General features: G+C 43.6%; 1 protein-coding gene across 1 annotated transcript; it reads left to right on the top strand.

Annotated features, from left to right (window-relative positions):
- The first annotated feature begins 181 nt into the window (after positions 1 to 181).
- Positions 182 to 12,238, top strand: LOC130127262 (metalloproteinase inhibitor 2-like). The gene is made up of 5 exons (XM_056296841.1): positions 182 to 622; positions 5,677 to 5,777; positions 5,917 to 6,025; positions 8,959 to 9,083; positions 9,887 to 12,238. The coding sequence occupies exons 1-5, from the start codon at positions 493 to 495 to the stop codon at positions 10,082 to 10,084; spliced, it is 663 nt and encodes a 220-aa protein (XP_056152816.1). The 5' UTR covers positions 182 to 492; the 3' UTR covers positions 10,085 to 12,238.
- Positions 12,239 to 27,293: the final 15,055 nt, after the last annotated feature.

Below are 27,293 nucleotides of genomic sequence, written 5' to 3'. Positions count from 1 at the left end.
TAGGTTTAAAAAAAAAATTTTGGACCACAAAACTGGTCACACAAGACTATTGGATACCGGACAGACCTGCTGGCCCGCAGAAACGAGCCAATGGTGCATTTGCGCCCACCGCCGGCCGAGTGACGGGGGGCGGAGTCGGACGACTAGCTTTAGGATATAAAAACGCCTTGATCTCAGAAACAAAAACACTCCCGAAAAACAGCTGCAGGGGATCGATAGATGCACGCACGTCGATAGGTTACCTCCATCAACAATTAATCATAACAATCGTTATTATTGTGCAACGTAACCTTATTCCGCAGCTGGTCCCCTCGCAGATCTCGTGACCAGGGACCATCCATTACTGTTGACACCGCCAGGTCTCTCGGTACGCCGAAAAGAAAAGAAGGCTCCTGTTGGATTTTAGCTCACAAGGCTTCGCTCGTTAACAAGGCAAGACAGTAAGAAAGAGCGAGAGAGAGAGAGAGAGAGGCCGCATTGAAGGGGGGGAAAATGCCGTTTTCCGTTAACGGCATCCTTTGTACACTGGCGGTGTTGGTGCTGTGGCGGGCGGAGGAGCTGACAGAGGCATGCAGCTGTGCTCCTGTACATCCGCAACAGGCGTTCTGCAACGCAGATGTAGGTGAGTAACTGCAGCCTACCACCACGCAGCACTAAGGCTGCTGCCGCTGCTGTTGTTTACCTTGCCTATGCAGCAATAGGCCCCTGCACGTATGAGCGATAGTTGCAGTCCGCCAGTATCTTAACGCTGATATGTTCGTTTGTTTTTAAATGAGCCATCAAGCCATCGACTGGTAGGGGACATGAAGGCTGATTGTTCCTCAGGGCTAGGGCACTTCACTCGTGGGCACTGTTGCGCTTGGGTGTTTTGCCATCGCGTGTACGTAGGTGCAGGCTTTCACACACCAGGTTTGGAAGCACCTGGGGGGCGAAAACTATTGAATGGTGAAATCTGTCTGGGGGGGGCATACGCAGCTCTCATCCCCACGCTTCTTCTTCGTCACCTCATTTGAGAAGGGAGCGCAAATAGGAGAGGTCTTGGCGCTGATACAAAGGAGAGACGTGTAATTAGATCTGTGTGTCAGAGATTTGGGGAGGGGAATAAGGGCCATCACAGTGCGAGTAGTACAAAATGTCTCAGCTGAAGGGCAGAAAGTAAGTGAGTTTACCCTGGGACGAGTCATGCCTGGCCTGCAGCACACAACGTGGCACAGAGGAGGACTGGGAACGCACAGCTACGAGGGGACACAGAAGAGGGAATGACAAGAAGGGATGAGTGGGAGAGAGGCAACACAGACCAAAATGGAGGAAGTGGATTGTGTGCGTGGAGAGAAATTTGGGATTTGAATCTCAACCACAGAATATGTCACACCAGCAGCCTTCCTCTGTTTCCATCCCTCCTCCTTTCCCTCTTTCTGGGGTGGTGCAGGGAGGAATTACAGGAATGTTGCTGGGGTTTTCCCAACATCTCTCCTGGTACAACACTGGGCCAGATTAACACGTGCACACACGCACGCACACACACACACTGCTCTGTGTAGTCTACTGCATGGTTCAACAAGGCTCACACATGAGCACACACCCTATGGTCCATCTGGCTGCATATGACATCTGTCCAGGGTGTGCTCTAAGGAAAGAAGCAATAAAAGTCATGGCCCTCTCTAAAAATATGCACGGTATCACTGGAAATGGTTCAAAAACCTCTCTAGCCCACTCTCCTTTGGCTCCAGAGCGTCTCCTCTCCTGGTCTTACTCCCTCACCACGTCTCCAACTGTTTTATATGCTTTTATGTGCTTGCATCTGCAGATGCAAAATCACAGAACAGCAGATATCTTGGTAACTTTTTTGATCCAAAATTATTCCTATTTCCAGGTGGGACTGCATCACTGCTCTGGCAAGTCTCGGGGGCAAAATGTGTCAGAGGATAGGTGTGTTTTTCTGCGGTTACCTATTGCTGTTTTAAAGGGTGTGTTTGAAATACTTTAGTCAGCACTTGCAGAGGTGAAGGATGCTTCTTTAAAGCAGTGTAGACCGCTTAGATGGCAACCAAACATCTCCTTCTATGCCCATGTCAGAGCCCTGCCATGGCTTCAGCCCTGGCCTGAGGTGTAAACTTCAGTTTAGTTGATTTAAACACCACCCACTGGAGAAATTCAAAGGATAAGACACTGCAGAGGCGGAGATGAAGAGAGAACAACAGAGAGAGCAAGCAGGGGTCAAAATGAGTTTAGGCAGTTGAGAGTGTCAATTATACAATGCAATGGTTATTTTCCTTCTGTGAGGCATTGTGCGTGTGTGTGGGTTGACAATTGTTGTTTATGCTCATAAACGGAGAAATACTTTGTTGTACATTCATGTTTCCATGCACGCTCACACCAACATTTTTACACACATACACCTATCCCTTTGAATGCTATGATTTGACTAGTGTGTATTCACCCTTTGTTTTCTGAACTAAATGATGCTGTAGGATGGACCACAAGCCAGAAAAATTAAGCAGTGTCATACATACAAACGCACACATACACACAAATTTCCCATTTTCGTACAGTCAACTTCCCACAAAGGGAACTTCCCTTTCTGCCCAGCCCAGCCAGACTGTCCTGAGGCTGGGTAGTGGAACATCACAGTCACCCTCCTGTCTGCTACAAACACCACTGGACACGCAACAGGCGTTAACTGCCATGGCAGCACGGTGGCCCAGTGGTGAGCCCTGTTGCCTCACAGCTAGAAGGTCCTGGGTTCGAACCCCAGGCTGTCCCAGGTCCTTTCTGTGTGGAGTTTGCATGTTCTCCCTGTGTCTGTGTGGGTTTCCTCCAGGTGCTCTGGGTTCCTCCCACCATCAAAAAGACATGCATGTTAGGGTTAATACTCCTGTCTGTACCCCTGAGCGAGGCAATGGAAAGAAGAACTGGAGTTGGTCCCTGGGCACTGCAGCTGCCCACTGCTCCTATACAATTGGATGGGTTAAATGCAGAGAACAGATTTCATTATAACAAACAATTGTACAATGACAAAAATAAAGTGGCTTTCTTCTTTTCTAAATGGATCAAAACATTTTAGATTTATGTTGTGAGAGGTGTGCATTTATGAAATGAGCATTTACTTGGTAGACCATGCCATCCTTTCACAATGAAGAATAATTTCTGAGTTATTCCAATCCAAAAGCATTGTTAGAACACTGTATACGTGTTATTGACGTATGTATTTGACTCTGGTTCAGTACTGGTTTTCAACAGAAACCCTCTAAAAGTGTGGTGCTGCTCTGCTAAAAATGAACTGGATGCTGTTTTGACAGATATTTTTGCTTTCGCCTCTAAATGAGGTTTTCTCCATGTTGGATACTATTAATTGATAAAATCCAAATTGACTTGAGCAATGTAACTGTATAATCAAGTCAGTCTCTGGTTCACTGTCAAGGGGGCAACGCCACAATTACCTTCCTGAAAACCTTGCCAAGAAAGTGACGGCTCTCTCATTTACACAAGCCCTTATCAGTGCATGGCAGAACTCAAACGTTGCTCCCCGGTTATATGAGACGTAAGAATTGTTAGAGATCATCAAAACGGGAATGGTGGGTTTTTGTTTTTGGGGTGCACCCCCCCCCCCCCCACAAAGTTGACAGGTTTGCAAAGGGCCCACGTTTCACCAGGCTGTGAGTGGCTGAGTAAACCACATGAGAGTAAGGGAGGATCCGGTGGTCACTGAAGTACGAAAAATAGAAATGGATAGTCATTCGGTGGATTGAATGGGGGGGGGGGTACTTAGGATGTGGTGTGTGTGTGTGTGTGTGTGTGTTCATATGGGGTTTGCATGGAAAACATTGCGTAGTGCAACTGATGCGCATGTATAAGTCATTAAGCAGTGCACTGGTTGGGAGGGTAGGGGAACATTTTGAATGTGGGTCAGCCAGTGGTTTGTGAGATGGAGGGGTACTCGTGTCTCCTGATAGACTAGTGGTCATCACAAAACAGTGGCATCAATCCGCAGTATAACTCACGTGATAGTAGACTTGGTGGTAGTAGTAGTGGTGGTGCAAATTATTGGATTCAACATCAGGTTGTGTAATCTGTTCTCTGCATAAGACTGTTTACATGGGAAAGGATCATCTGCCCTTGGTATGCGGGGGGGGGGGCAAGAGGCAAAAATCCCTGCAAACCTAGGTAGAGAAGAATAATCCCCCCCCATCCTAGCAGTCTATTCTGAATAACAGGGTAACTTACTAGAGTTTCGTGTCCTGTTGCTGATTCTTTGCTCATTAGTCTGTGGCTAAGAATGAGGTCAGGAAATGAGAGCGGAAAAACTGAAAGGAATGCAGGGGACAGAGCCAGCCAGGTATACTGTTTATGTGTGTTCTCTGGCTGCGCGTGGATGTTTGCGTAAGCATCTGAGGAGTACCAAAACGCAGAGGTTTGCCTCCGCGGAAGGAGGTTTCGGTCGGTTTCCACAGAACTATCGATACACGGCTTTCTGAGGGAACCCCCGGGCTGCACATATCAAACACGGGCCGGTGTTTGTCTTCCTCGTGGTAACCGCTTTGATGTGGTTTACATGAGCAGAGTGGCTTAGAAAAGTGCTTAGGAAAGTGAGGAGGAGGAGGAGGGGGGGAGGTGGCGAGAGAAGGAGGAGGAGGACGTGAGACATTGTTAACTCCAGGAGCCGTGAACCCCCATATTTGTGTCTGCTCCAAGCCATAAAGTGAACCCATGGGTGAAGAGAAATAGCGGTCCCATTCGTGTATGTGTGTGTCTGTATGTGTGCACGAGTACGTGTCCTCTTTCCCTGGATATTTAAAGTTTTTCTTCTTTTTTTTTATTTGTATTACTCATATTTTCCATTCTGAATAAATGCTCTTAGCATAGCTGAAGCTTGATGTAGTCAGAAAGGCCATTAAAACAAACGGAGAAACACAAATTCACGTTCTGCAGAGAAAAAAAAACTTGTCCCACTCCCCCCCCCTCTTTTTTTTTTCTTCTACTCTTATCTGCTTTGAGGGTATGACTGTCTTCGCCACATCCTTAACACGTTTCTCTCTCCTTGAAGTTTCCTGACTTTTGTTTCTGTCAGCGGTGGCACAACGCATCACGTTGCAGGCCAAATCTGTTAATATGTCTGGTCCACATATTGGCGTAGTGAACTTTCCATTGACGGGGCTGGAAGCTGAAGCTGAGCTGGTTTTGTCTGTTCTGGCTCATATATTTGTAGAGAGAGCCTAGATGTGGTGTGTATACTCCAGACTTAAAAAAAAAAAAAGAAGAAAAAAAAAAGGTGGAAGCTGTTTTGACTGTGGTCCATCTGCAGTTTGTTAGCTGGGGATGTGGCGGATAGAGGAATTAAAAACAGAAGCTCCACTCTCCAGGTTATTGATGTGTGTGTGTGTGTGTGTGTGTGTGTGTGTGTGTGTGTGTGTGTGTGTCCGCTTTCCTGCCCTTTTTTAGATTGCGTGTGTTTTCAAAAAGACACTTGGTGCAACAAATACTCTGCCCTCATTTACTGTGCTATTTTTGAATTAACATTTTCTTCAGATTTTCCTCATTCAAATAGTGCTTGAATCCTCATCGCTTCCTCTGTGTGTGCGTGTGCATGCATGTGTGTGTGTGTGTGTGCGTGCGTGCGTGCGTGTGTGTGTGTGCTATGGTCAAGATCGCTGACAAATTCCATTTTATTTTCTCTAGTGATTCGAGCAAAGGTGGTGGGAGAGCGAGAGGTGGATTCAGGGAATGATATCTATGGGAACCCGATCAAGAGGATCCAGTATGAGGTCAAACAGATCAAGGTTAGAAACACACTGAAGGACACACACGAATTCTCCACTCTCTTTCCTTGGGAACACAAAATAAACAGAAGGTGACTCCTTACGCTAGAGCGATGGTTGATGGCTGACCTTTTGACCCCTCAGTGTGGTTGTCTTCCAGATGTTCAAGGGGCCCAAGCAGGACATTGAGGCGATCTTCACCGCCCCTGTGTCTGCCGTCTGTGGCGTTACTCTGGACACCAGCGGCAGGAAGGAGTACTTAATCTCAGGTCAGTGTTTTCTAAACTTATTATTATTGTTATTGTTGTTGTCATCTTGTCTGTAATAAAGTATACCGCTGCTCTCTTTGTCAGGTCCCCATCCGCGAAGTTCACATGATTAGCTAACATTGAATAACAGACATTTTTCACAAACATGGTCGACATATTTCCACTTCATCTTTGTAGGGTAAATATCGGTTCTTCCCCATTTCCCCATTTCCTGCAGTGTTATAAAGCCAACTTCCTGTTGCCTTCTGCTCTGTCCGCTCACTTGTTTTGGGTTTCAACACAGCGCGTAACTCAATAAAGGTGGTTTCATTCATACAACTTTATGTTTATGGTGTCAGATGACTGACGGCACGCCTATAAAAAAGTGATTTGATCTAGGGTGACAAAATGCCAACAGCCCTATATATATGTATATGTATGTGTATGTATGTATGTGTATATATGTGTGTGTGTGTGTGTGTGTGTGTGTGTGTGTGTGTATATACACACACACACACACACACACACACACACACACACACACACACACATATGTATATATATTTTCTATCCATCCATCCATTATCCAAACCGCTTATCCTGCTCTCAGGGTTGCGGGGATGCTGGAGCCTATCCCAGCAGTGTGTGTGTATGTATGTGTATGTATATATATATATATGTGTGTGTATGTATGTATATGTGTGTATGTATATGTGTGTGTGTGTGTATGTATGTATGTATGTATGTATGTATGTATGTATGTATGTATGTATATATGTGTGTGTGTATGTATGTATGTATGTATGTATGTATGTATATATGTGTGTGTGTATATATATATATATATATATATATGCCAATCCAACTGAGGTTCATCACATGGAACTCTTTGGTAATGATATAAAGTCTTATATCAAACCAAAACTACTTTCCACAAGTAATGTTCCCTCAAATATTCCAGACCTCATTTTGTGAGATTTTCAGGTAAATGATTCTCATTATCATCAATTCAGACAGAGAATTGTGTATCACATTATGACAATATCCGGATTTCACCTTGATACAATACCATTTCAGAGACAATAGACGATATTATTGAATTATTGCCCAGCCCCTATGCAATTAACCATATATGACCATTAAGGGATTAGGACACAGACAGACAGGGTAAGGATAATGGGCCGGCAGAGAAACACAGGAATGAATAAACAGGCGTGTATCGGGGCATTTATCAGGCAGGCACACAGATAAAGTCTGTCAGGTGAGGATGCAGACAAAGTGGGCAGACGGGCAGGAAGGCCAATAGACAGATGGGCACAGTGGCAGGCCATTTTGTGTGTTGGAGGATTAACTGTTTATGTTATTATGACTAATGATATGCTGCTGACTAAGCCCTCTGGAGACTAGCAGCGACTTTGTCTGTCTTTGGTATAGTTTGAGCCGACACTCCGGGGTGGAGACAAACCTACATCTCGTTTCCTCTCGGAGATGACTAAAATGCAGCATCATGTATAAACAGTCTGAGTCTGTTTGATAACACAATACTTACTAAAAAGGAAGGCCTGATCTGAGAAGCGGAATGAGACCATTCGCCAGATAATGTTGGCAAATATGAAGGAGTTGTGTTTTAGCTTTGATAATAACAGACACAATCTAATATTTGGTATGCGACTAACTGACATCCCATGACCTAATATTCAAGTTGTTTTACTGAGTTAACCCTAATCATTACCGTCTTTTTAGTTTTGCGCTTATCAGGCTAACCTGGCTAATTTTCCTCCTCCGGATTGTTGTAAGACGTATTGGCCTTTACGGTCAATTTAGGAGCGTAAACCCTCACTGCTTTGGACTAAATCCAGCATGCTTTTGGACTGGAGTGCAGTGCAGACAGCCCAAAGCATATAGAGACATAGTAAAGCAAAGGAGAGGAGACACAGAGGATCATGATCTCATGCGTGCTCTGTTTTCCCCATCGCAGACAGAGATGGTCCCGCAAACACTCGCCCCTAATTACAGAGAGTTGTAAGGGTAGGAACTGCTGAAGCCAGCATTTCCTCTCTCTAGGATTCAATATGTGTCGAAGACGTTGGACTTGGGAACAGTTGGAAAGGGTCTACCTTTTTTTTTTGCCTTCCAGGGCAAATTTTAAGGCGATTCCCTCCTTTTCTCCCGTATCCCTCCTTGTAGTTAAAGTGTGAGAGAGGTGAACAGTATGAAGGGTTAAGGTGAGGGATGAGTCAGTGGTGGGGGATAAGGCTCCAACATGTCGGGGTTTGCTCCACAGACAGATAATGGATAAGTGATAAGGACACAGCCTTGGCAGATGCATAAACTGAACCTGGAACATGTCTTTGTTTTGACTGGTGCCTTTGTTTTTTTTAAATCTGTGCCCTAGCTGTAACAAGGAGTAGATTTTGCCGGTCGCGGCACATGCCAGCGATTTTTATCGGTTTGCTGTTTTTAGTATGGATGACCGTTTCTTTTGAATGAGGTAGTTTACATGTAGATATCCAGTACTCAGTTGTTGAGGATTGGTGTATCTAATATAAGGGTGGGCAGGGCTCAGGAGGTAGAGCGGGTCGTCTGGTAATCGGAAGGTGGCTGGTTCGATCCCTGGCTCCTCCAGAGAGTGTGTCGAAGTGTCCTTGAGCAAGACACTGAACCCCTAACTGCTCCTGATGAGCAGGTTGGCGCCTTGCATGGCAGCCTCCACCATCAGTGTATGAATGTGTGTGTGAATGGGTGAATGTGAAGCATACACTGTAAAGTGCATTGAGTGGTCACTAGACTAGAAAAGTGCTATATAAAATGCAGTCCATTTACCATCTATTCCAATATGGACACGTGACGCCTTCCCAGAGGAATTATCTCTTTTGGTTTGACTTCTGGGTCCTTTTTTTTGTCATGTCTATCATTGCTAGGCCCTTATCTCAGTCTGTCTGGTTTCCTCACAGGCAAGGCAGAGGCTGGTGGGCACATGCATGTGACCCTGTGTGATTACATCATGCTCTGGGACTCCATGAGCCCCACCCAGAAGAAGAGCCTGAGCCAGCGCTACCAGATGGGCTGTGAATGCAAGGTAAGGTGGTGGTGGGGGGGGTGTTAACATTGGATCTGTATCAAAAACCAGCAACCATTCTCTTCCTGGCATATGCACAAAATACTCAGACATCACGTACAAGTACTAGACACTGAAAGAGAAGAGGTCGGAGAAAGACATTACTCTGGTGATGGAAATTCAGTTGTCCTGCCGGGAAAGTGATAATAAACCCACATGTAAAATATATTGTCATGACAATGATGCAATTTAAGGCAGGGAATTGGCAGGTATCTCACGATTCAATATTATGATGATATTTTAGTGCCAATTTGATATATTGTGATTTTTTTTTGTTTTTTGCGTAAAACAGTATTATAAATATTGCAGTTCGATAGTACCATTTTTTTTAGGCTGCATCCCTCTACAGTCAACTGTGAGTAATGCAGTGAGCCACATAATGAATTTATTTTAAGCCCAATGTTTTGCAAAAGCTTCAAACATGTGTAACCTTCTCTTGAGTAAACATTCAAATAATTCAAATTTCCGCAGTCAGTGATGTGGCAATCACCCTGTCAAACCTCTTCACAGCATCTGTTCATTGTGCTTTGACTTCGCAATTCTAGGGAAACGTTACAATATTAAAATGGCCGCGGCGTAGTAGAGTTGTTTTTGCACTGGATCGACTATCCCTCCCATCCCTGATAGGACAACACAATTACTATCACTCCTACCAGTAGTGGGAGTTAAGTGGAGGTTAGATAGAGGGAGTAAGGGTGAGCCGTTGGATAAGGCATATTGCATGTGACTGCATCGTATACAGAAATTGTGTTGTGTTTGTGTAGATTGTGCGCTGTCCCTCCCTGCCGTGTGAGATCTCTGCTCCTGAGGAGTGCCTGTGGACAGACCTGATGATTGAGAAGCAGGTGTACGGTCGCCAGGCTAACCATTACGCCTGTGTCAAGAGGGCAGATGGCTCCTGTTCCTGGTATCGTGGTGTCGCCCCGCCTAAGAAGGAGTTCTTGGATGCAGAGGACCCCTAGTCACTTGGCATGTGACTTGCCTGACTGCCCACTGCACAGCCTGACGAAAAAGATATATAATTTCATTAAAGTTGAGGTTAAAGCGATATTTGTGAACAGGCAAAGTGATTTTTTTTTTCTTTGTTGATATGAGGCAAAGCCAATGTGACTAAAGTAAGTTGCCGGTCTGAGAACATCCTCCAGCTTCCGTCTTTATGTAGTTATTGCCTGCAAATATTTCAGCCAGAGAAGGCAGTATGGGTTCCTTTCAACCCTTATTGCCTCTCAATGGGGTTCAAACAACCCAAATCATGTTGCTCAGCACTTTCTGGTTTTCCCCACCTTGACTTTAGAGCGTGGTGCTAGAGGCTGTTCTCAGACACAACATCTCTGTGTTATAAAAAGATAAATAAATCCGCATCATAAGACATAGACTGGTCAAGTGATGATGATGATGATGTAACTTCCTCCTGAGGCTGGCGTCAGGAGGATTTGAATTCGAGAGAGAGAGAGCACTTCCTGCCCCACAAAGCTCTTAGCTCCGCTCTCAGATGACACCAATCAATCTATGGGCCGTGGATGAGCGTTCGTTACCCATTGCATTTCTACTTTTATTACCTCATTCTCCATTTTATTCCAAAGCCAAATTCCAAGTTGCCTTTTGTTAATATTGTCTCCCTCTTTCTGAACGAGTCAATTTTTCAGATTACTGCTTCTCTCATCCTTTTTTTTTTTTTAATGCAGGGACCAATTAGGCTAATGGCAAAGTAGGATACCGATGTTAGCTGAACGACAGTCACGTGATTGTGTCTTTAAAGAAAACACAATGAAACAATGCATTTTGATTCAACTCGCATGGCTTATCCTGCCTGGTGGTGGTGGTAGTAGTGGTGGGGGTGGGGTGGGGGAGTATCGCAGTTCCATCTGCTGAAAGTCCTTACTTGCATTCTACAAAGCTAGATTCGAGCCGTAGCCTTTGAACCATCGTAAGGTCTCACTGGACCAGTCTATGCTGTGTGAAAGTGAAGTGGAGCTCTTGAAAAATTCAACACCTGCTCACGAGGTCTAGAACGCCCCACGGCCCGATCTGAAAGGTCCTTTTCCTCACCCTCATCCCTCCATCCCCCTCCACTTCTCACATCCCCCCGCCCGAAGTAATTGTTTTATTCCTGTCTATCCTCCACTAGATATGTAGCTGTACAGTACCTATGCATATACTTTTGTTGTTATTTGATAATTATTATTTACAGCATTAGAACTAGATTTGCACTTTTTGAGGATGAGTTTCAGTAAAAAGACAGAGCCTGAACATGTGGATGTGATGCTAATTATCATTCCCCAGATGGACAGATCCACCTCAGGTGCAGAGTTTGCCTATTTTGAGTGCTTTTGGTGATGCGTAATTACCCATAAATAAATTTTTTGCAGCTTATTCTCGGTACCTTTGTCCAAGGAGATAAAGTTATACTTGTTGGAAGAAAGAAAAAAAAAGCTAGTAGAGTGTGAGCGGGACTGGTATGAGGGATCTTTTTGCAGAACATATGTGTGAAAGGGAGAAACAAAAAAGAGCTTGTGGGATGTTAGACGGTGTCTTCGTATTATCTGTAAAACTCTGATTGTAAATGCAAATGGCAATTTCTTGATTCGCTGATATATTCTTGTGGCCCGTTCGTTTCATGAGTAATAAGGTCTTCACATGCTTAACGTTAGCGCACTGCTTCGACTCTCGTCTCTTCCCATTATTAATGAAAGCTTTATAGCTGCCTAGAAAGCCAGTTACCCAATGGGAGTTTACAGTGCTGTTTTATACACACCTCGGACATTACATTAACAAAATAAGATATGAACTATTTACAGGCATAATTTAAAAGTAAACTCGCCATTTTTCTATTTCTTTGTATCCCCCCCCCCTTCAGTGTTATAACTGTCATGATTTTGGTGTTTTCGCTGTCTTTGTCTGACGTCTAGCTTTAGTGTCGAGTCAAGAAGGTCCTCTTGCGCTGGAGTGACGTGAGAGCGAGAGAAATAAATCCGACGGGGTAGTTGTAGAGATTGACAGATGGGTACTTTTGTGTGACTAGAGGACTATGCATGTGTTTAATGCTTCGTGTAAGTCCAGGCGATGGACAAAATATTCAGTATTATCAAATAAAAACAAAAAAACCCACCCCAAAACGTGTGAAAGAGTATGTCCTGTTCCCGCGACTTGCTTGACTGGATGTCTCCCCCGACAGCCGTTTGGCCTTTGGTTATGAAGATACTCTGCTGGCTGTTTTGAACCCTTTTCCACTCACACAAGCTAACACAAGGGATCACTGTGACACAAACGTCACACCGTGCACACTATTCCAAAAGGCACACAAAAAAAGTGAATTTGATGCAAGGTAATGTGTATATTTAACGTCTCTGGGAAAAGTAAGTTTTTAAACAGGAGAGTTATGGTGAGTTGTTTCCAGGCTGAAGAATAAAAGTTTCCTGTCCAGATGTCAGAGGAGCTGGTGAGTAAGTTTCAATATTTGATGTGATGAGTGGATTTTCAGAACAGGGGGGGGGGGGACAACCTTTGGAAGTACTGCTTTGCTACCTACCAAAGTTTTTTGTGCAGACACCGCCCCCATTTCTTTTTTTTTCCCTGCAGCATCTTGCCAGCATCTAGCTGCAGTTAATTTCCCACTGTGATCCTTGTAAAGTTACGGCGTGGGACGTTGATACCGTGTGTGTGAGAGCGGAGTGAAGAGGCTGTGTGTTGGGAGAGGGGCGGACAAATACACTCAAATATAGATGTGGTGATCGACTCAACAGGGAAACTATTTCAAAAATGTGCAGACTGAGCCCAGACCGAGTGGTTTTGTCATCTCTGTGCTCCCTCCTTTAAATCATGCCAGAAAGGACCATAATATCCATTCAGTGTCAGAGGTGACTTCATTTCTTTTCCCAAATATCATTTATTTGTGCTTTTAAGCATTATCATTCAGCAGCGAGCGGTAGAAATCGATCATAATAGGACACTCGGATGAAGCGGGGTTGACACGAGGCTGGTGACCCGGAGGCCTTCACCTTCCTCCTCTTCAGCTGCTCTGCTGAGCCAGTTTTTGTATTGCTCTGATTGCTCAGAGTGACTAAAACCTGTTGGGTAACAAGAGTGACATGGGGTCCCTGAGTTATTGGTGCAACTACAACCACACAACCCTCTTAGCCCAGACACACTGGCAGAGAGAGAGACAGGCATATGACACACACACACACGCACACAAGTGCATGTCCTAAAATGCTGAATCCAAAAGTACAAAATGACTCATCTTAAAACTCGTACGTTAAAGTGGCCTAGTGTGTCTGGGGATTAACGTATTGCAACTGCTTTTCTGTTGAAACCATTTCTCAACAAGCACCACTCGCAAGAGCGCTCACGTACCTAATATACACTCCAACGGCAAAGATCTTATCTATAATGTCATAGTCATGGCGCAGTAGCGTGTGTGTGTGTTACAGAATGGCACCAAATATACCTTTACCCCAAGTGAAATCTGACAATTGACCCAAGAGAAGAGTTTTTGTTTTCCTGGGAATTGTTGCAATTCTGTAGAAGAAGAAAAAAAATCGGTTTAAATTTGAAATGGTCCACAGCTGTTGTACTCTGACAGACATCCATCAATAAAAACAACCAGTATCCTAAACATGGGTAGAGGATTACCGTCACTACAATGGGGTTGCCACCCAGTGGTAGCCAGGCGGTACACCAGCCTATTCATATGCTGCAGGTAGCAGAAGTCACTGAAGCCACATTTAAAAAATAGGTTATGAGGGTGTTAAATCCACTGTATACAATACAGGGATGATCACATGACAGCATGAGAGAGGTGACTGATGGTGGCGGGCTTGAAGGAGAAGCTGTTCATTCAAGTAACCCTCCCCCCAGATTAGTACCGCAGTAGCTACTCGGGCTAATAGCATAGATTGATTTATAGGGTGGGTCAGGTGAATGCGACCCCTATAAGGTTTTTTGCCCCCCACTGTATCAACTGAAATGCAAATGCATTATTTATAGTTTAACTAAACTACTCAAAACATCCTTATTGTTCTCAAACAGGCATTTTTTGCAGCTCCTACCTTGTCATGAATGCAGGTACTCTAGGGTGATGTTACACATACAAGGAATGACAAAATGTTGATTTAGAGAAGGATCTGAGGTTTTCAACCGATTGTTTTTGCTTTTGGGTTTTTTTTGCACCTTAGCAAAAAGCTGTGAATCTAAATGTTTTGAGCACCAGTAGTACTCACACCCACACCACCACAAATTCATTTAAGGAAACAATTCATTGGGGGCGTCCGGGTAGTGTAGCAGTCTATTCCGTTGCCTACCAACACGGGGGCCGCCGGTTCGAATCCCCGTGTTACTTGGCATGGCTTGGCTTGGTCGGGTGGCCCTACAGACACATTGGCCGTGTCTGTGGGTGGGAAGCCAAATGTGGGTATGTGTCCTGGTCGCTGCACTAGCTCCTCCTCTGGTCGGATGGGAGGGGAGGGGAATAGCGTGATCCTGCCACGCCCCCTGGCGAAACTCCTCACTGTCAGGTGAAAAGAAGCGGCTGGCGACTCCACATGTATCGGAGGAGGCATGTGGTAGTCTGCAGCCCTTCCAGGATCGGCAGAGGGGGTGCAGCAGCAACCGGGACGGCTCGGAGAGTTGAGGTTATTGGCCGGATACAATTGGGGAGAAAAAGGGGGGAAATTCCAAAAAGAATACAATTCGTTGTAAGAATACAATGTCAAATAAAGTGGCTTTCATTTCAAAGTGGCTTTCACACTTCCGACACTGTACACGCACACGCAATTTAAGATAGCAATACAACTGTCAATATTCTGGCTTTTGATTCATTTTAAATAAGGACAACCAAATAGTTATAGTAATTCACATAAAGGCTTCAAGTGATTCAGGTCTAGTGCAGCGGTCCAATCGTGTACCATGAAGACCTGCTGGCATGCAGATTTTCATTCCAGCCAAACACCGTGAAGACCATGTCAGTGGTCAGTGAGAGACCAGTGGAAGGGAGTCACAGTTGTTGTCTTGAAGTCGAACAAAAGGGAAATTTGGTGAACATGTAGATTGCGTCACCGTTTTGATACCTTGTACTTTCTGAAAAGAAACCAAACTGAGGGTCAGAGCTGGTCCCAACTGGTCTCAACAGTGTAGTCTTATGAATCAGACATGCTACTGACCTCCGCTGAACCTTTGAAATTGGTCTAAACCGAGGCATAGTGCACAGCAGCACCAGCCGACTAACAGAGCATAAAACTTCTCTAGTCCGTATCCTGTAGGGCTACAACAACAACAACAACAATAATAATAACTTATATAGCAGTTGTCTAAAACAATTTTGCAAAGTGCTTTACAAAGAAATAAAACCAGACAAGGCAAAAATAAGAGTAAGACCAAATAAGTAAGAGTAAAAATAGCAGGACTACCTCTTACATCGATATTTACAGTCCAAAATTATAGTCTGTGGAAAATAAAAAGTGTAATTATTTAACAGCAAAATGACTTGAGCACAGTGTTCACCCATGCACACTTCCAAGGGCAGATTTTAGAGTGGATACAAGGGGATGCCATCCCTTATGTTAAAAATATGGAGTAAAACCAGCCCTTTATAAAACTACCAACCTCAATTTCTATCCCATTTGGGTGAATGGTATTATGTGATAAATCTCAATCAAGGAATATTGGGACAGTTTCACAGACAAGGCTAAAGCCTAGTCCCAGACTAAAATGCCTGTTTCAGCCATCTTTACTCAAAGCGACTTGCACAGACTTTACTTAAAATAGTAATCCATTGAATTACTTTAATTAAATAACTTTTCGACACCGCTTTCGCATGTACAAAGAAAATGCATTTGAAACAACAGCCTTGCGTGAGCCTAGAGTTTCCTCTCTGTCTCAAAGAGGAAGGGCCTTTACCCAATTCTCTCCAAGTTCTGATCACATTGAGGTTTTTGGCATCTGGAATCTTTCATCGTGAAACTGGTGATTTGTGTGGTGCCAGTGAAGCAACTGTATGTAGAATAGTTCACAAAGTCTGCAGGGCCATCTGTGAACGGAGGAGTCTTTACATCAAGTTTCCTGATGCTGCCAGCCAAGCCAACTATAAAACGCAATTCTATGACTATGGGCACTTCCCAGGGGTGATTGAATGTATAGATGGATATCATGTTCCCATCAAGTGTCCATCAGCTCCTGATGCTGAGGAGTACAGGAACCGTTAGAACTGGTTTTCCATCAATGTTCAGGGTGCATGCACTCCTGATTTAGAGTTTTCAAACACTGTTGCCCATTGGAAAGGTGCAATTCACGATTCAATAATTTTTCTCAACTCTTCATTGTGTGCTCAGTTTCAGAGAGGACAACATACTACTTGGTCAGATATGGTCAGAGTACGTTTTTATTCATTCCATACATAAAACCCACAACAGCTGAGCTGCAAAGATACAACAGAGCCCATATCTGCACTAGAGGGATGTCGAGCATATGTTTGGAGTATGGAACATTTGATTCCAGTGTGTGCGCAATAAACTTCTTATCCAACAGGCTTCAAATTGTGCAGCACAACATTGCGACAGTTGTGTTGCACAACTACCTGAGGCAGCATTGCTGTCCTGATCCTCCAATGGAAGATCAAGATCAAGCAGATGTACCCATGGCTGAGGCAGGCAATGACCAATGAGGACTTGCACACAAAATTGCTTTCACATTGGAGCACTTCAACTAGATGAGATGCATTTAAATATGGAATGCATTCAGCATGGCTTATTTTTGCTTCGGTAATGTTTGTTCTGTACAAAATTAAAATAATGTGCAGCAAAATTAAATGAGTGACTAAACCAAGACTGGTTTAAAATGTAGTTTGTGGTGATTAAAATACTCACACTCATGAATATCCAAATGAAAAAACATTTATTTTTTTTACATATATTGTTCACCATTGCTGGTAATCACAAAATGTCAAGAGATTGGAGATCATCTTGTCCTGGGCACAAGCAAGACACACTTGAACATAGCCTGGCACGGCGGCCACATACACCGATCAGCCAAAACAAGAAAACCACCTGCCTAATATTGTTTAGGCCCCCCTTGTGCCGCCAAAATAGCTCTGACCTATTGAGGCATGGACTCTACAAGACCTCTGAAGGTGTCCTCTGGTATCTCGTACCAAGACATTAGCAGCAGATCCTTTAAGTCCTGTAAGTTGTGAGGTGGGGCCTCCATGGATCGGACGTGTTTTCCAGCACATCCCACAGATACTCAATCAGACTAAGTGAGATCTGGGGAATTTGGAAGTCAAGGCTACACCTTGAACTCTTTGTCATTGTCCTCAAACCATTCCTGAACAATTTTTGCAGTGTAGTAGGGTGCATTATCCTACTGAAAGAGGCCACTGCCATCAGGGAATACCATGAAGGGATGCACTTGGTCTGCAAAAATATTTAGGTAGGTAGTACGTGTCAAAGTAACATCCACATGAATGCTAGGACCCAAGGTTTCCCAGCAGAACATTGCCCAGAGCATCACACTGCCTCCGCCTGCTTGCCTTCTTCCCGTAGTGCATCCTGGTGCCATCTCGTCCCCTAGTAAGCAATGCACACGCACCTGGCCATCCACATGATGTAAAAGAAAAAGTGATTTATCAGACCAGGCCACCTTCTTCCATTGCTCCAAGGTCAAGCTCTGATGCTTTCGTGCCCATTGTCGGTGCTTTCGGTGGTGGACAGGGGTCAGTCAGCATGGGCACTCTGACTGGTAGGCGGCTATGCAGCCCCCTACGCAATAAGTTGCGATGCACTGTGTATTCTGACACCTGTCCATCATAGCCAGCATTAAGTTTTTCAGCAGTTTGAGCTACAGTAGATCTTCTGTGGGATCAGACCAGATGGGCTAGCCCTCGCTCCCCATATGCATCAATGAGACTTGCGCGCCGATGACCCTATCGCCAGTTCACCAGTTGCCCTTCGTTGGACCACTTTTGGTAGGTACTGACCACTGCATACAGGGATCTCCCCACAAAACCGGCCGTTTTGTAGATGCTCTGACCCAGTCATCTAGCCATCACAATTTGCCCCTTGTCACTCAGATCCTTACGCTTGCCCATTTTTCCTGCTTCCAACACATCAACTTCAAAAACTGACTGTCCACTTGCTGCCTATTATATCCCACCCCTTGACAGGTGCCACTGTAATGAGAGAATCACTGTTATTCACTTACCTCTCAGTGGTTTTAATGTGTCAGCCGGTCGGTGTAAACCACACACATACAATACACACACGCACACGCACACACACGCACACACACACACACACACACACACACACACACACACAGGGAAGATGCAGCACAACATCAGGATAAAATACAGTTGTACACCCAACAAAAACCCAATAAACAATAATATTGAAATAGGCAATTTTAAATTAGCTTACTTTTGATGACTACAGCAGGAGACGGCAGGGCTTGGTGTGGGTTGAGAATGATGGATAAACTTGAGCTGAATTCTCCCCCTGCTCCTCACGACATCTTCTTGTGACTAACTTGAGCAAACACCTTTGTTTCGCCATGATTTAACCTACAGTGGCTTGCAAAAGTATTCATACCCCTTGAACTTTTCCACATTTTGTCACGTTACGACCACAAACATAAATATATTTTATTGGAATTTTATGTGAAAGACCAACACAAAGTGGCACACAATTGTGAAGTACAAAGAAAATTATACATGATTTAAAAAATTTTTTACAAATAAAAAACTGAAAAGTGCGGTGTGCAAAAGTATTCAGCCCTCTTTTCTCTGAGTGCAACCAATTGCCTTCAGAAGTTGCCTGATGATTGCTGAATGATCGAATGTTGACCCAATGACTAAATAGAGTCAACCTGTGTGTAATCTAATCTCAGTACAAATACAGCTGTTCTGTGACGGCCTCAGAGGTTTGTTAAGAGAATATTGGGGAGCAAACAGCATCATGAAGTCCAAGGAACACACCAGACAGGTCAGGGATAAAGTTGTGGAGACGTTTAAAGCAGGGTTAGGCTATAAAAAGATTTCCCAAGCTTTGAACATCTCACGGAGCACTGTTCAATCCATCATCCGGAAATGGAAAGAATATGGCACAACTGCAAACCTACCAAGACACAGCCGTCCACCTAAACTTACAGGCCGAACAAGGAGAGCACTGATCAGCGATGCAGCCAAGAGGCCCATGGTGACTCTCGACGAACTGCAGAGATCCACAGCTGAGGTGGGGGAATCTGTCCACAGGACAACTATTGGTCGTGCACTGTACAAATCTGGCCTTTATGGAAGAGGGGCAAGAAGAAAGCCATTGTTAAAAGAAAACCATAAGAAGTCCCGTTTGCAGTTTGCCAGAAGCCATGTGAGGGACACAGCAAACATGTGGAAGAAGCTGCTCTGGTTAGATGAGACCAAAATTGAACTTTTTGGCCTAAATGCAAAACGCTATGTGTGGCGGAAAACTAACACTGCACATCACTCTAAACACACCATCCCCACTGTCAAACATGGTGGTGGCAGCATCATGCTCTGGGGGTGCTTCTCTTCAGCAGGGACAGGGAAGATGGTCAGAGTTGATGGGAAGATGGATGGAGCCAAATACAGGGCAATCTTGGAAGAAAACCTGTTGGAGTCCGCAAAAGACTTGAGACTGGGGCGGAGGTTCACCTTCCAGCAGGACAACGACCCTAAACATAAAGCCAGGGCTACAATGGAATGGTTTAAAACAAACAAATCCAATTGAGAATCTGTGGCAAGATCTGAAACCTGCCGTTCACAAACGCTCTCCATCTAATCTGACTGAGCTTGAGCTGTTTTGCAAAGAAGAATGGGCAAAAATTTCAGTCTCTAGATGTGCAAAGCTGGTAGAGACATACCCCAAAAGACTTGCAGCTGTAATTGCAGCAAAAGGCGGTTCCACAAAGTATTGACTCAGGAGGGGCTGAATACTTTTGCACACCGCACTTTTCAGTTTTTTATTTGTAAAATTTTTTTTAAATCATGTATAATTTTCTTTGTACTTCACAATTGTGTGCCACTTTGTGTTGGTCTTTCACATAAAATTCCAACAAAATATATTTATGTTTGTGGTCGAAATATGACAAAATGTGGAAAAGTTCAAGGGGTATGAATACTTTTGCAAGCCACTGTACATTAAAAGCAGCTAGCTAGCAGAAAGTAGGCTTCTCTTCCTCTGTGCAATGTGCGGGATGTGCACTGAATGAAAGAAGAGGGGCTTCCCACAATCGCCACTCGAAGAAATTCGACCTATCATCATCATATGGTAAACTAGAAGCAAGAATCAAGAATTGTTTAATTTTTATTGGTCGGGTAGTTAGATAATTGAAACAGTATTCATTGACTGGATGATCCAGTAAAAAAGGAAGCCTTCTGATTGGGTGGGCCTGAGTGCCAAGTGGGTGGGCCCAGGCCCACTTAGGTCCCTTGAGGACAATAAAGCTTTATTCTACTCTTCTCCTGGCTGAATCTAAGCCCTGCCTGTGAACCCGGCCCACATTATTGACATTTAAACTCTATCTAAATTAGAGATTTGCACAGTTCGGCTAAACCAGCTCCATCTCGTCCATTCTGCTTTTCACTTCCTGCCCTCCATCTGAATCTCGCGTGTCATCAGAATCACGTGACTGCAAACAAGCTTATGTATGTTTATGGTTATATGAGATTGGTCGAGGCCCGAGTTAACAACAACTGCCATTGGTGTTGTGCCCTCACAGGGTACCGATGGAAACTGTAAAATCCACTGTGGCGACCCCTGAGAAACAGGGGGAAAGCAAAGAAGAAGAAGAAGAAGAAGAAGAAGAAGGTCTATGGCTATGGTTTAAAAGGTGTTTGTGATTTTCCAATATCAGCATAACGATTGGCCCCTAACCCTCTTGGATTTTATTTATTTCATTTTTTTAACAAATCGACTGCGGTACCTTGCATTCAAAATAAAACTGCAGTGTTTCTTTTCTCAAAATTAAATGACACAGACACACATGAGGACACTACTGTTTTCCAACTAGAGGAAGAGAAAAGTCTCATTTTGTGTTCCTACTCGCTGTCTGTCCTTTCTCTTTCCTCTCAGCTGTTTTGGTTGGCATGACAACCAGACTCGATTTGCAACTGTACTTCCAAGACCCCCCACTGCATTGTCACACTGACATATTTGCAGTTCACTACAGTTCACTGTACTGCCTGCATCTATTTTTAATTATAAAAATTTATTTTTCTTGTTCTTTTGTTTATCGTCTGCTCGAGACAACATTTACCAAAAGTTGTTGATAAAACAGTGAAACTTTAGTAAGAAAAAAGACCTTCAATTACATCCATAATGACATCCGTGGCCTTTTCTGACATCGTTCTGGTCCACCCATCCTCTGTAGTGCTCAAAGCTATGCTTTATGAAATGATGAGTCTGAGGATTTAACAATGAATTAGTATTTTTAAAAAACCTGTCTCAGATTTTTCACTTGCACTAATACAAACAAGACTAGGTCAAAACCTAGTATATAGCTGGGCCGTGTAAGGTTCCATCCACTCCATCCAGTATCCAAGCCGCTTATCTGAATTCGGGTCACGGGGATGCTGGAGCCTATTCCGGCAGTCATTGGGCGGCAGGCAGGGGAGACACCCTGGACAGGCCACCAGGCCATCACAGGGCACTGTGCACTCGGTGCAGCCAAGATTTGTTCCCCACTACCGTCTCATAGAAGTGGGACTATTCGGGCTTCAGTGACTTCTACACCAAAAATCGTATATCACATTTTAAGGTAAGGTTCTACCTCCCCCTGAATTTACAAGTTATGAGCTCAGTGACATTTAAAAGGTATTATGTTTTAACATTTGACCAGAAGCAACTCTCATCTTTGAGCTGCATGTGACCTGTAGCTTCACACCTCCTAGCTACCTGTTGTCCATTTGCTGTTTGTACCATCATCGTCCTTCAAACAGCTCTTTGCCGTGTAAGGTTAATGTGTGGAATTATGGTCAATTTTTACAGTGGAGGCACTGTAAACGCCTCCTGAATAACAGAAAACTTTTCACGCCGATTGATTTTTGAAAGCGCAACAGCCAGTGGGGAAACTCCAACTTGGCCATCCAACCAATGGTGAAACTCCGTCACTCACTCATTCACTCACTCATTCACTCACTCATTCACTCACTCATTCACTCACTCATTCACTCACTCATTCACTCACTCATTCACTCACTCATTCACTCACTCACTCACTCACTCACTCACTGACCATCGCATGTGTTGAACTGTTTGTTTTCTTCTCTTGTGTTTGTTTCTTTTTTTGGCTTTGGTTTTCCTCTGTGTGCTGTAAAACAATTTGGATCAACTCTGTTGTGCGTAAAGTGCTATATAAATAAAGTTGAGATGAGTTGAGTTGTGACTGAATGAGACGTAGTTGAGGATTTTGTGTTCTACAAAACATACAGAAAAAGAAACAATTACATTAACTTCAGAGCTATACATATACATATACATTATATATATACACACACATATACATACACACACACACACACACACATATATATATATATATATATAATAACATAGTCATTAAGACTTTTTTGAACAGGCGTTTCTGTTTGCCAAAGATGCACTTTGAAAACATACAGTGTGTGTACTATTTTATATTTAATATAGTGAAAGTTTTTAGTTAGGTGTCCGATACTGTATCGGCTCCCCCCACTTTTTTTGTGGGGGGCGGGGTACAGTATGTCAATGAAACCTTGCTTTGTTTTGTTTTCCTAACATTGCATGTGTATGATATTTTTCATGAAATGAAATTCTGTTTACCAACACTTACATCACCGAGACCCTTTTAAGCATACCCATGTCTTGGTTGGCCCAGCGGAACAGACAAATCAATACTACAAACTTCTTTTCAGCAAAACCCTGTCTGTTGCTATATAGTACCATCAGTTTGGGGAAAAAAAAGAAAGGGGACAAAGACATTAATGACACAATTCTGAACCTAGCAAGGCGGATTTGTACCAACAGAACCCAATTACAATCAGGAGTAGCTGAGGTCAAGCACAGCAGAAAGAGGTCAATGCACCAGAGACATTTCTGAAAGGAGGAGTGGAGAGAAAGCGGAGGGGAGGAGAAAATGAAAATTGGAGAGTATGGGAGCAGAGAGGGGAGGAGAGGAGAGAGTTCAGACTAAACCAAGAATACGAATAGGTTTAATGAGTGAGGGAGAGAAAGAATTAAACCAGTGAGAGAGTGAGAGAATAAAAAGACGCAATTGGAAACATAATTTTCATCATTTATTGCTTCACATGTTGCCTCACTGCGTAAAGCACCGGCTGTCAAAACGATGAAAGACAGGAAAGATGTGCATGGAGATATCCGTGTTATTGAGTCCCCCCATTTCTAGGAGCACAAGTGTGGTGGTGTACTACAATACATGTAGACTGAGTCGCACAAAGCACACCATACCATCCCCAGGGTCATGTCCCGACAGAGTTCAACCAGATCCATGTATCCCATTTGTCCTTTACCATGTCTCTCTTTCTTCTTTTATGATTCCACTATCTTTTTTCAACAGATGGAAGGTGAGAGTGATGAAAATTGAGAGGCCAGATTAAAGGGAGGATGGCACAGTGGCATAGGGGTTAGCGCAGTCGCCTGAGAGCAAGAAAGTCCTGGGTTCGAACCCTGGGGTTGTTCAACGTTGGGGGTCATCCTAGGTCATCCTCTGTGTGGAGTTTGCATGTTCTCCCCGTGTCTGCGTGGGTTTCCTCTGGGTGCTCCGGTTTCCTCCCATAGTCCAAAGACATGTAGGTGAACCGGCCTTACTAAATTGTCCCCTAGGTGTGAATGTGTGGGCCCTGTGATGGACTGGCGACCTGTCCAGGGTGTCTCCCCACCTGCCGCCCAGTGACTGCTGGGATAGGCTCCAGCATTCCGCACCCGAATTCGATAAGCGGCTTGGATAATGGATGGATAGAAATTCAGGGGATTTAAGTAACACATGAATCCATTTCAAAGGATGCTGATAAGAATCCTATTTTACCATAAGATATGGCCACCATGGAGAAAATGAAAGCTCGGGTATGGAAATTGGGTATTCAAAGAGCTAAGTAAAACTTTCTGGATGGGTACTGACATCACCCAAACACATATGAAAGCTGTGTATAAGCTATGTATAAGAGACGACGCTTGTATGTTCTTGTGTTTGCATGGATGTGGCAGATATTTATATATTAACCATGATGCATGCCTACAATTTTTGTTTATGCACACGCATACCAATGCTCGGTGTGGTTGGACTCTGACTAAACTGGGCTCTGATGCATGTGTATGTGGGTGTGAAACAGGAGAACAGCAAGTGAGTATGTGTGTAAATTTGTAATCAGTTCCAAGAATACATCAACAACTGTTCAAAATGACAGGAATGCTTGTGTGGGTTAGTGTATCTATGCATGTGTGTGTGTGTCTGTGTGTGTGTGCGCGCGCCGTGTTGGGAAGTAAGTGATAACATGCAATGGTGTTATGTAATTAAATTACAAAATAAATGTAATTGTAATCCATTACAGTTACTGAGGAAAAATATGTAATTAAATTACAGTTACTAATCAAATCGTTGGTGACTACAAATGGGTTACATCCGATAAATTATTTTCGGTAAAAAGCTTATATGGTGAATATAACATTCATTCTGTTGCTTTGCATCTATTCACCGTGCAAGAATCCCTACTTTTGGCGTATTTCCAGACAACGTGGGTCAGAACTCTGAAGAACTTTTTTAAAAAAAGTTTGCCTGTTGAGTACTGTTGTGAGCTTTACACTGCCTGGTTTAAATGCATATTTTTAAGGACTTTTCAGCTTTATTGCTCAGTTTAAAATTATTTGCTAGAGAAGTGATCAAAAAGTAATCAAACGTAATAAGTTACATTACTTTGCTGAAGTAATTGAAATAGTTTCATCACTCGTTACATTTTTAACAGGGTAACTAGTAACCTGTAACCTATTACATTTCAAAAATAACCTTCCCAACACTGTGTGTGTGTATGTGTGTGGGTGTATCCGTGTGTGTGTCCATGTGCAGGTTTGTGCCGATTAGTTTTCTGATAACTTCCAGTAACTGATTGATATCTGTTGGAAATGACAACACAAAGTGTGCATATGGGGGTGTGTGTGTGAGTGTGTGTGTATGAGTTTGTCGATGTGTGTGAGAGAGAGAACGGGAGTAAAAAGAAAGAATTCAGGAGCAAGGTCAAGTGAATGACTGAGAGTGAAGGGGGTGCAGAGAGAGAGAGAGAGAGAGAGAGAGAGAGAGAGAGAGAGAGAGAGAGAGAGAGAGAGAGAGAGAGAGAGAGAGAGAGAGAGAGAGAGAGAGAGAGAGAGAGAGAGAGAGAGAGAGAGAGAGAGAGAGAGAGAGAGAAGAGGGAGATGAAAAGCGAGAGAGGGTGGTACAGACTGTTTATTTGTCAGAGCTTGGCTGCAAAATAGGGAAGGACGCCGAAGACTGGCTCTCTCAAGGGATTGCACTGCGATCAGAGCCCAAGGTTAATGCTTCTGGTGGGATTCGGTGTAACACTGACCTGATAGGGGGCAACAAGCAACGAGATGTGAAAAGGATACCGTTACACTTGGCTGCATTGTCGTTTTGTCACAAATTCACTCACACACGTGGCATTGTGATGGGGACTGTCAGTGAGCTGTGCGCCTCCAGTTTCAAAGCATTTCTCTGCCCAACATCGACTGCAGGAGCCGCAGGTGAGTGCCAAACACCTTCGCAAACAATGTGGTTTTTATATTTCTGTCATCGTGTTAAGTCTATGCAAAATTGAATGGCTATAGTAGAAGACTACTGTAAACCATTCAGCTGAAATTAACAAATTTTTTTTTAGCGTTTCTCGTCAAAGAGGATCTGTTGATATATCAAGTGTTGTTTTGTTGAATTTGTTACTTGAGGGCATCTTTAAACTTAGCTTTGGAGGGGCTTTACAAATAATAAAACTACAAAACGGATTACGGCTAATGTAACTTTTTTTGGGCACTGACTCTGGACTAATGAAAAGAGACAAATACAGCAAAAGAACAAGAGGGGAGACGGGTGGAAAGTACCATCGTTTCTGTTGCCGTGGTGATTTTCTCTGAAAGTTAGCAAGTCACAGAGGGTTCTGTAGTGTGTGTGAGTGTGTGTGTGTGTGTGAGTGTGAGTGTGTATGTGTGTGTGTGGGTGTGTGAGCAATGTGTTTGCCTGTGCCAGTGGCCATGCTGTGTCTTCGTAGTTCGCCTTTTGCATCTCTTTTTGCATACAGACCTGTCTTGGAATAGTGTGTGTGCGTGCGTGAGTGTGCGCGTGCGCGTGAGTTTGACATGAGAAAATGACTCATAATGATCATCCTGAAGCCCAAGATCCTCTTCTCTCAGTGGGCGCTATGGTGACATAACCACCAGCACTGCCCACAGTTCCCCCCTACCCCACTCCTCCTTCTGTCATAATAATTCTTGCAGGTGCTTTCATAAACTAATCTCTTTCTGTGTATGAAAAGACAGCAACAACAAAAACGACAACTCATTTTTGGCCACAGGAAAACATTGTGTTTGAGTCAGTACTGAGGTGGGCTATTGTAGTGCTCTAGCCAGGCTTAGCTATGAGTTTTATTTCAGTGCCTGTTTCTCTTTGCTTTATTATTGCTTTCATTCTTCTTCTTTTTTTCCCATCACCTTTTCAGTTTTCCTCATCTTATTTTCACAATTTTTCTCATTTTCTTCATTTAATAAAATCTCTCTCTGGAATACGCCACAATGATTACTACATCACATCCTGTGTGTTGCAAGATCATTCTGGCCCTGTTGTTTCCTCTTTCTGTGACCATAATGATTTCACAAATGAAATCTGTAGCCATGGCGTACATTTCACTAAGTCTTTCCTTAATCACAATTGACTAATATATTTAGACTCTTCATTTGTTGGCCTCGGGAATCAAATGATATCAGATATCAACAATATCAACCATTCCTTATTTCTATGTCTCTGACTTCAAAACATCCTCTCAGTACCCCACCCACAACCCAAATCTTGCTTCTTTTTTTTTTTGCTATGTCCAAACTCTGAATAAAGCACTGATTCAACCTCACAGCTGCAATTCTGTATTCTTCTTCTGTGTCCTTCCTACTTCCCTTATGGAGATGTCTCAGTCATATC

Source organism: Lampris incognitus, chromosome 17 (assembly GCF_029633865.1).
Source record: "Lampris incognitus isolate fLamInc1 chromosome 17, fLamInc1.hap2, whole genome shotgun sequence".
Taxonomy (NCBI): Eukaryota; Metazoa; Chordata; class Actinopteri; order Lampriformes; family Lampridae; genus Lampris; species Lampris incognitus.
The sequence above is the reverse complement of the archived record's forward strand: the minus strand, read 5'-3'. Positions and strand labels throughout refer to the sequence as shown.

Coding starts and splice junctions, on each gene's coding strand:
- LOC130127262 (XM_056296841.1), top strand. CDS start 493: ATGCCGTTTTCCGTTAACGGCATCCTTTGTACACTGGCGGTGTTGGTG. Junction 5,778..5,916: donor ATGAGGTCAAACAGATCAAG/GTTAGAAACACA, acceptor GTTGTCTTCCAG/ATGTTCAAGGGGCCCAAGCA. Junction 6,026..8,958: donor GAAGGAGTACTTAATCTCAG/GTCAGTGTTTTC, acceptor GTTTCCTCACAG/GCAAGGCAGAGGCTGGTGGG.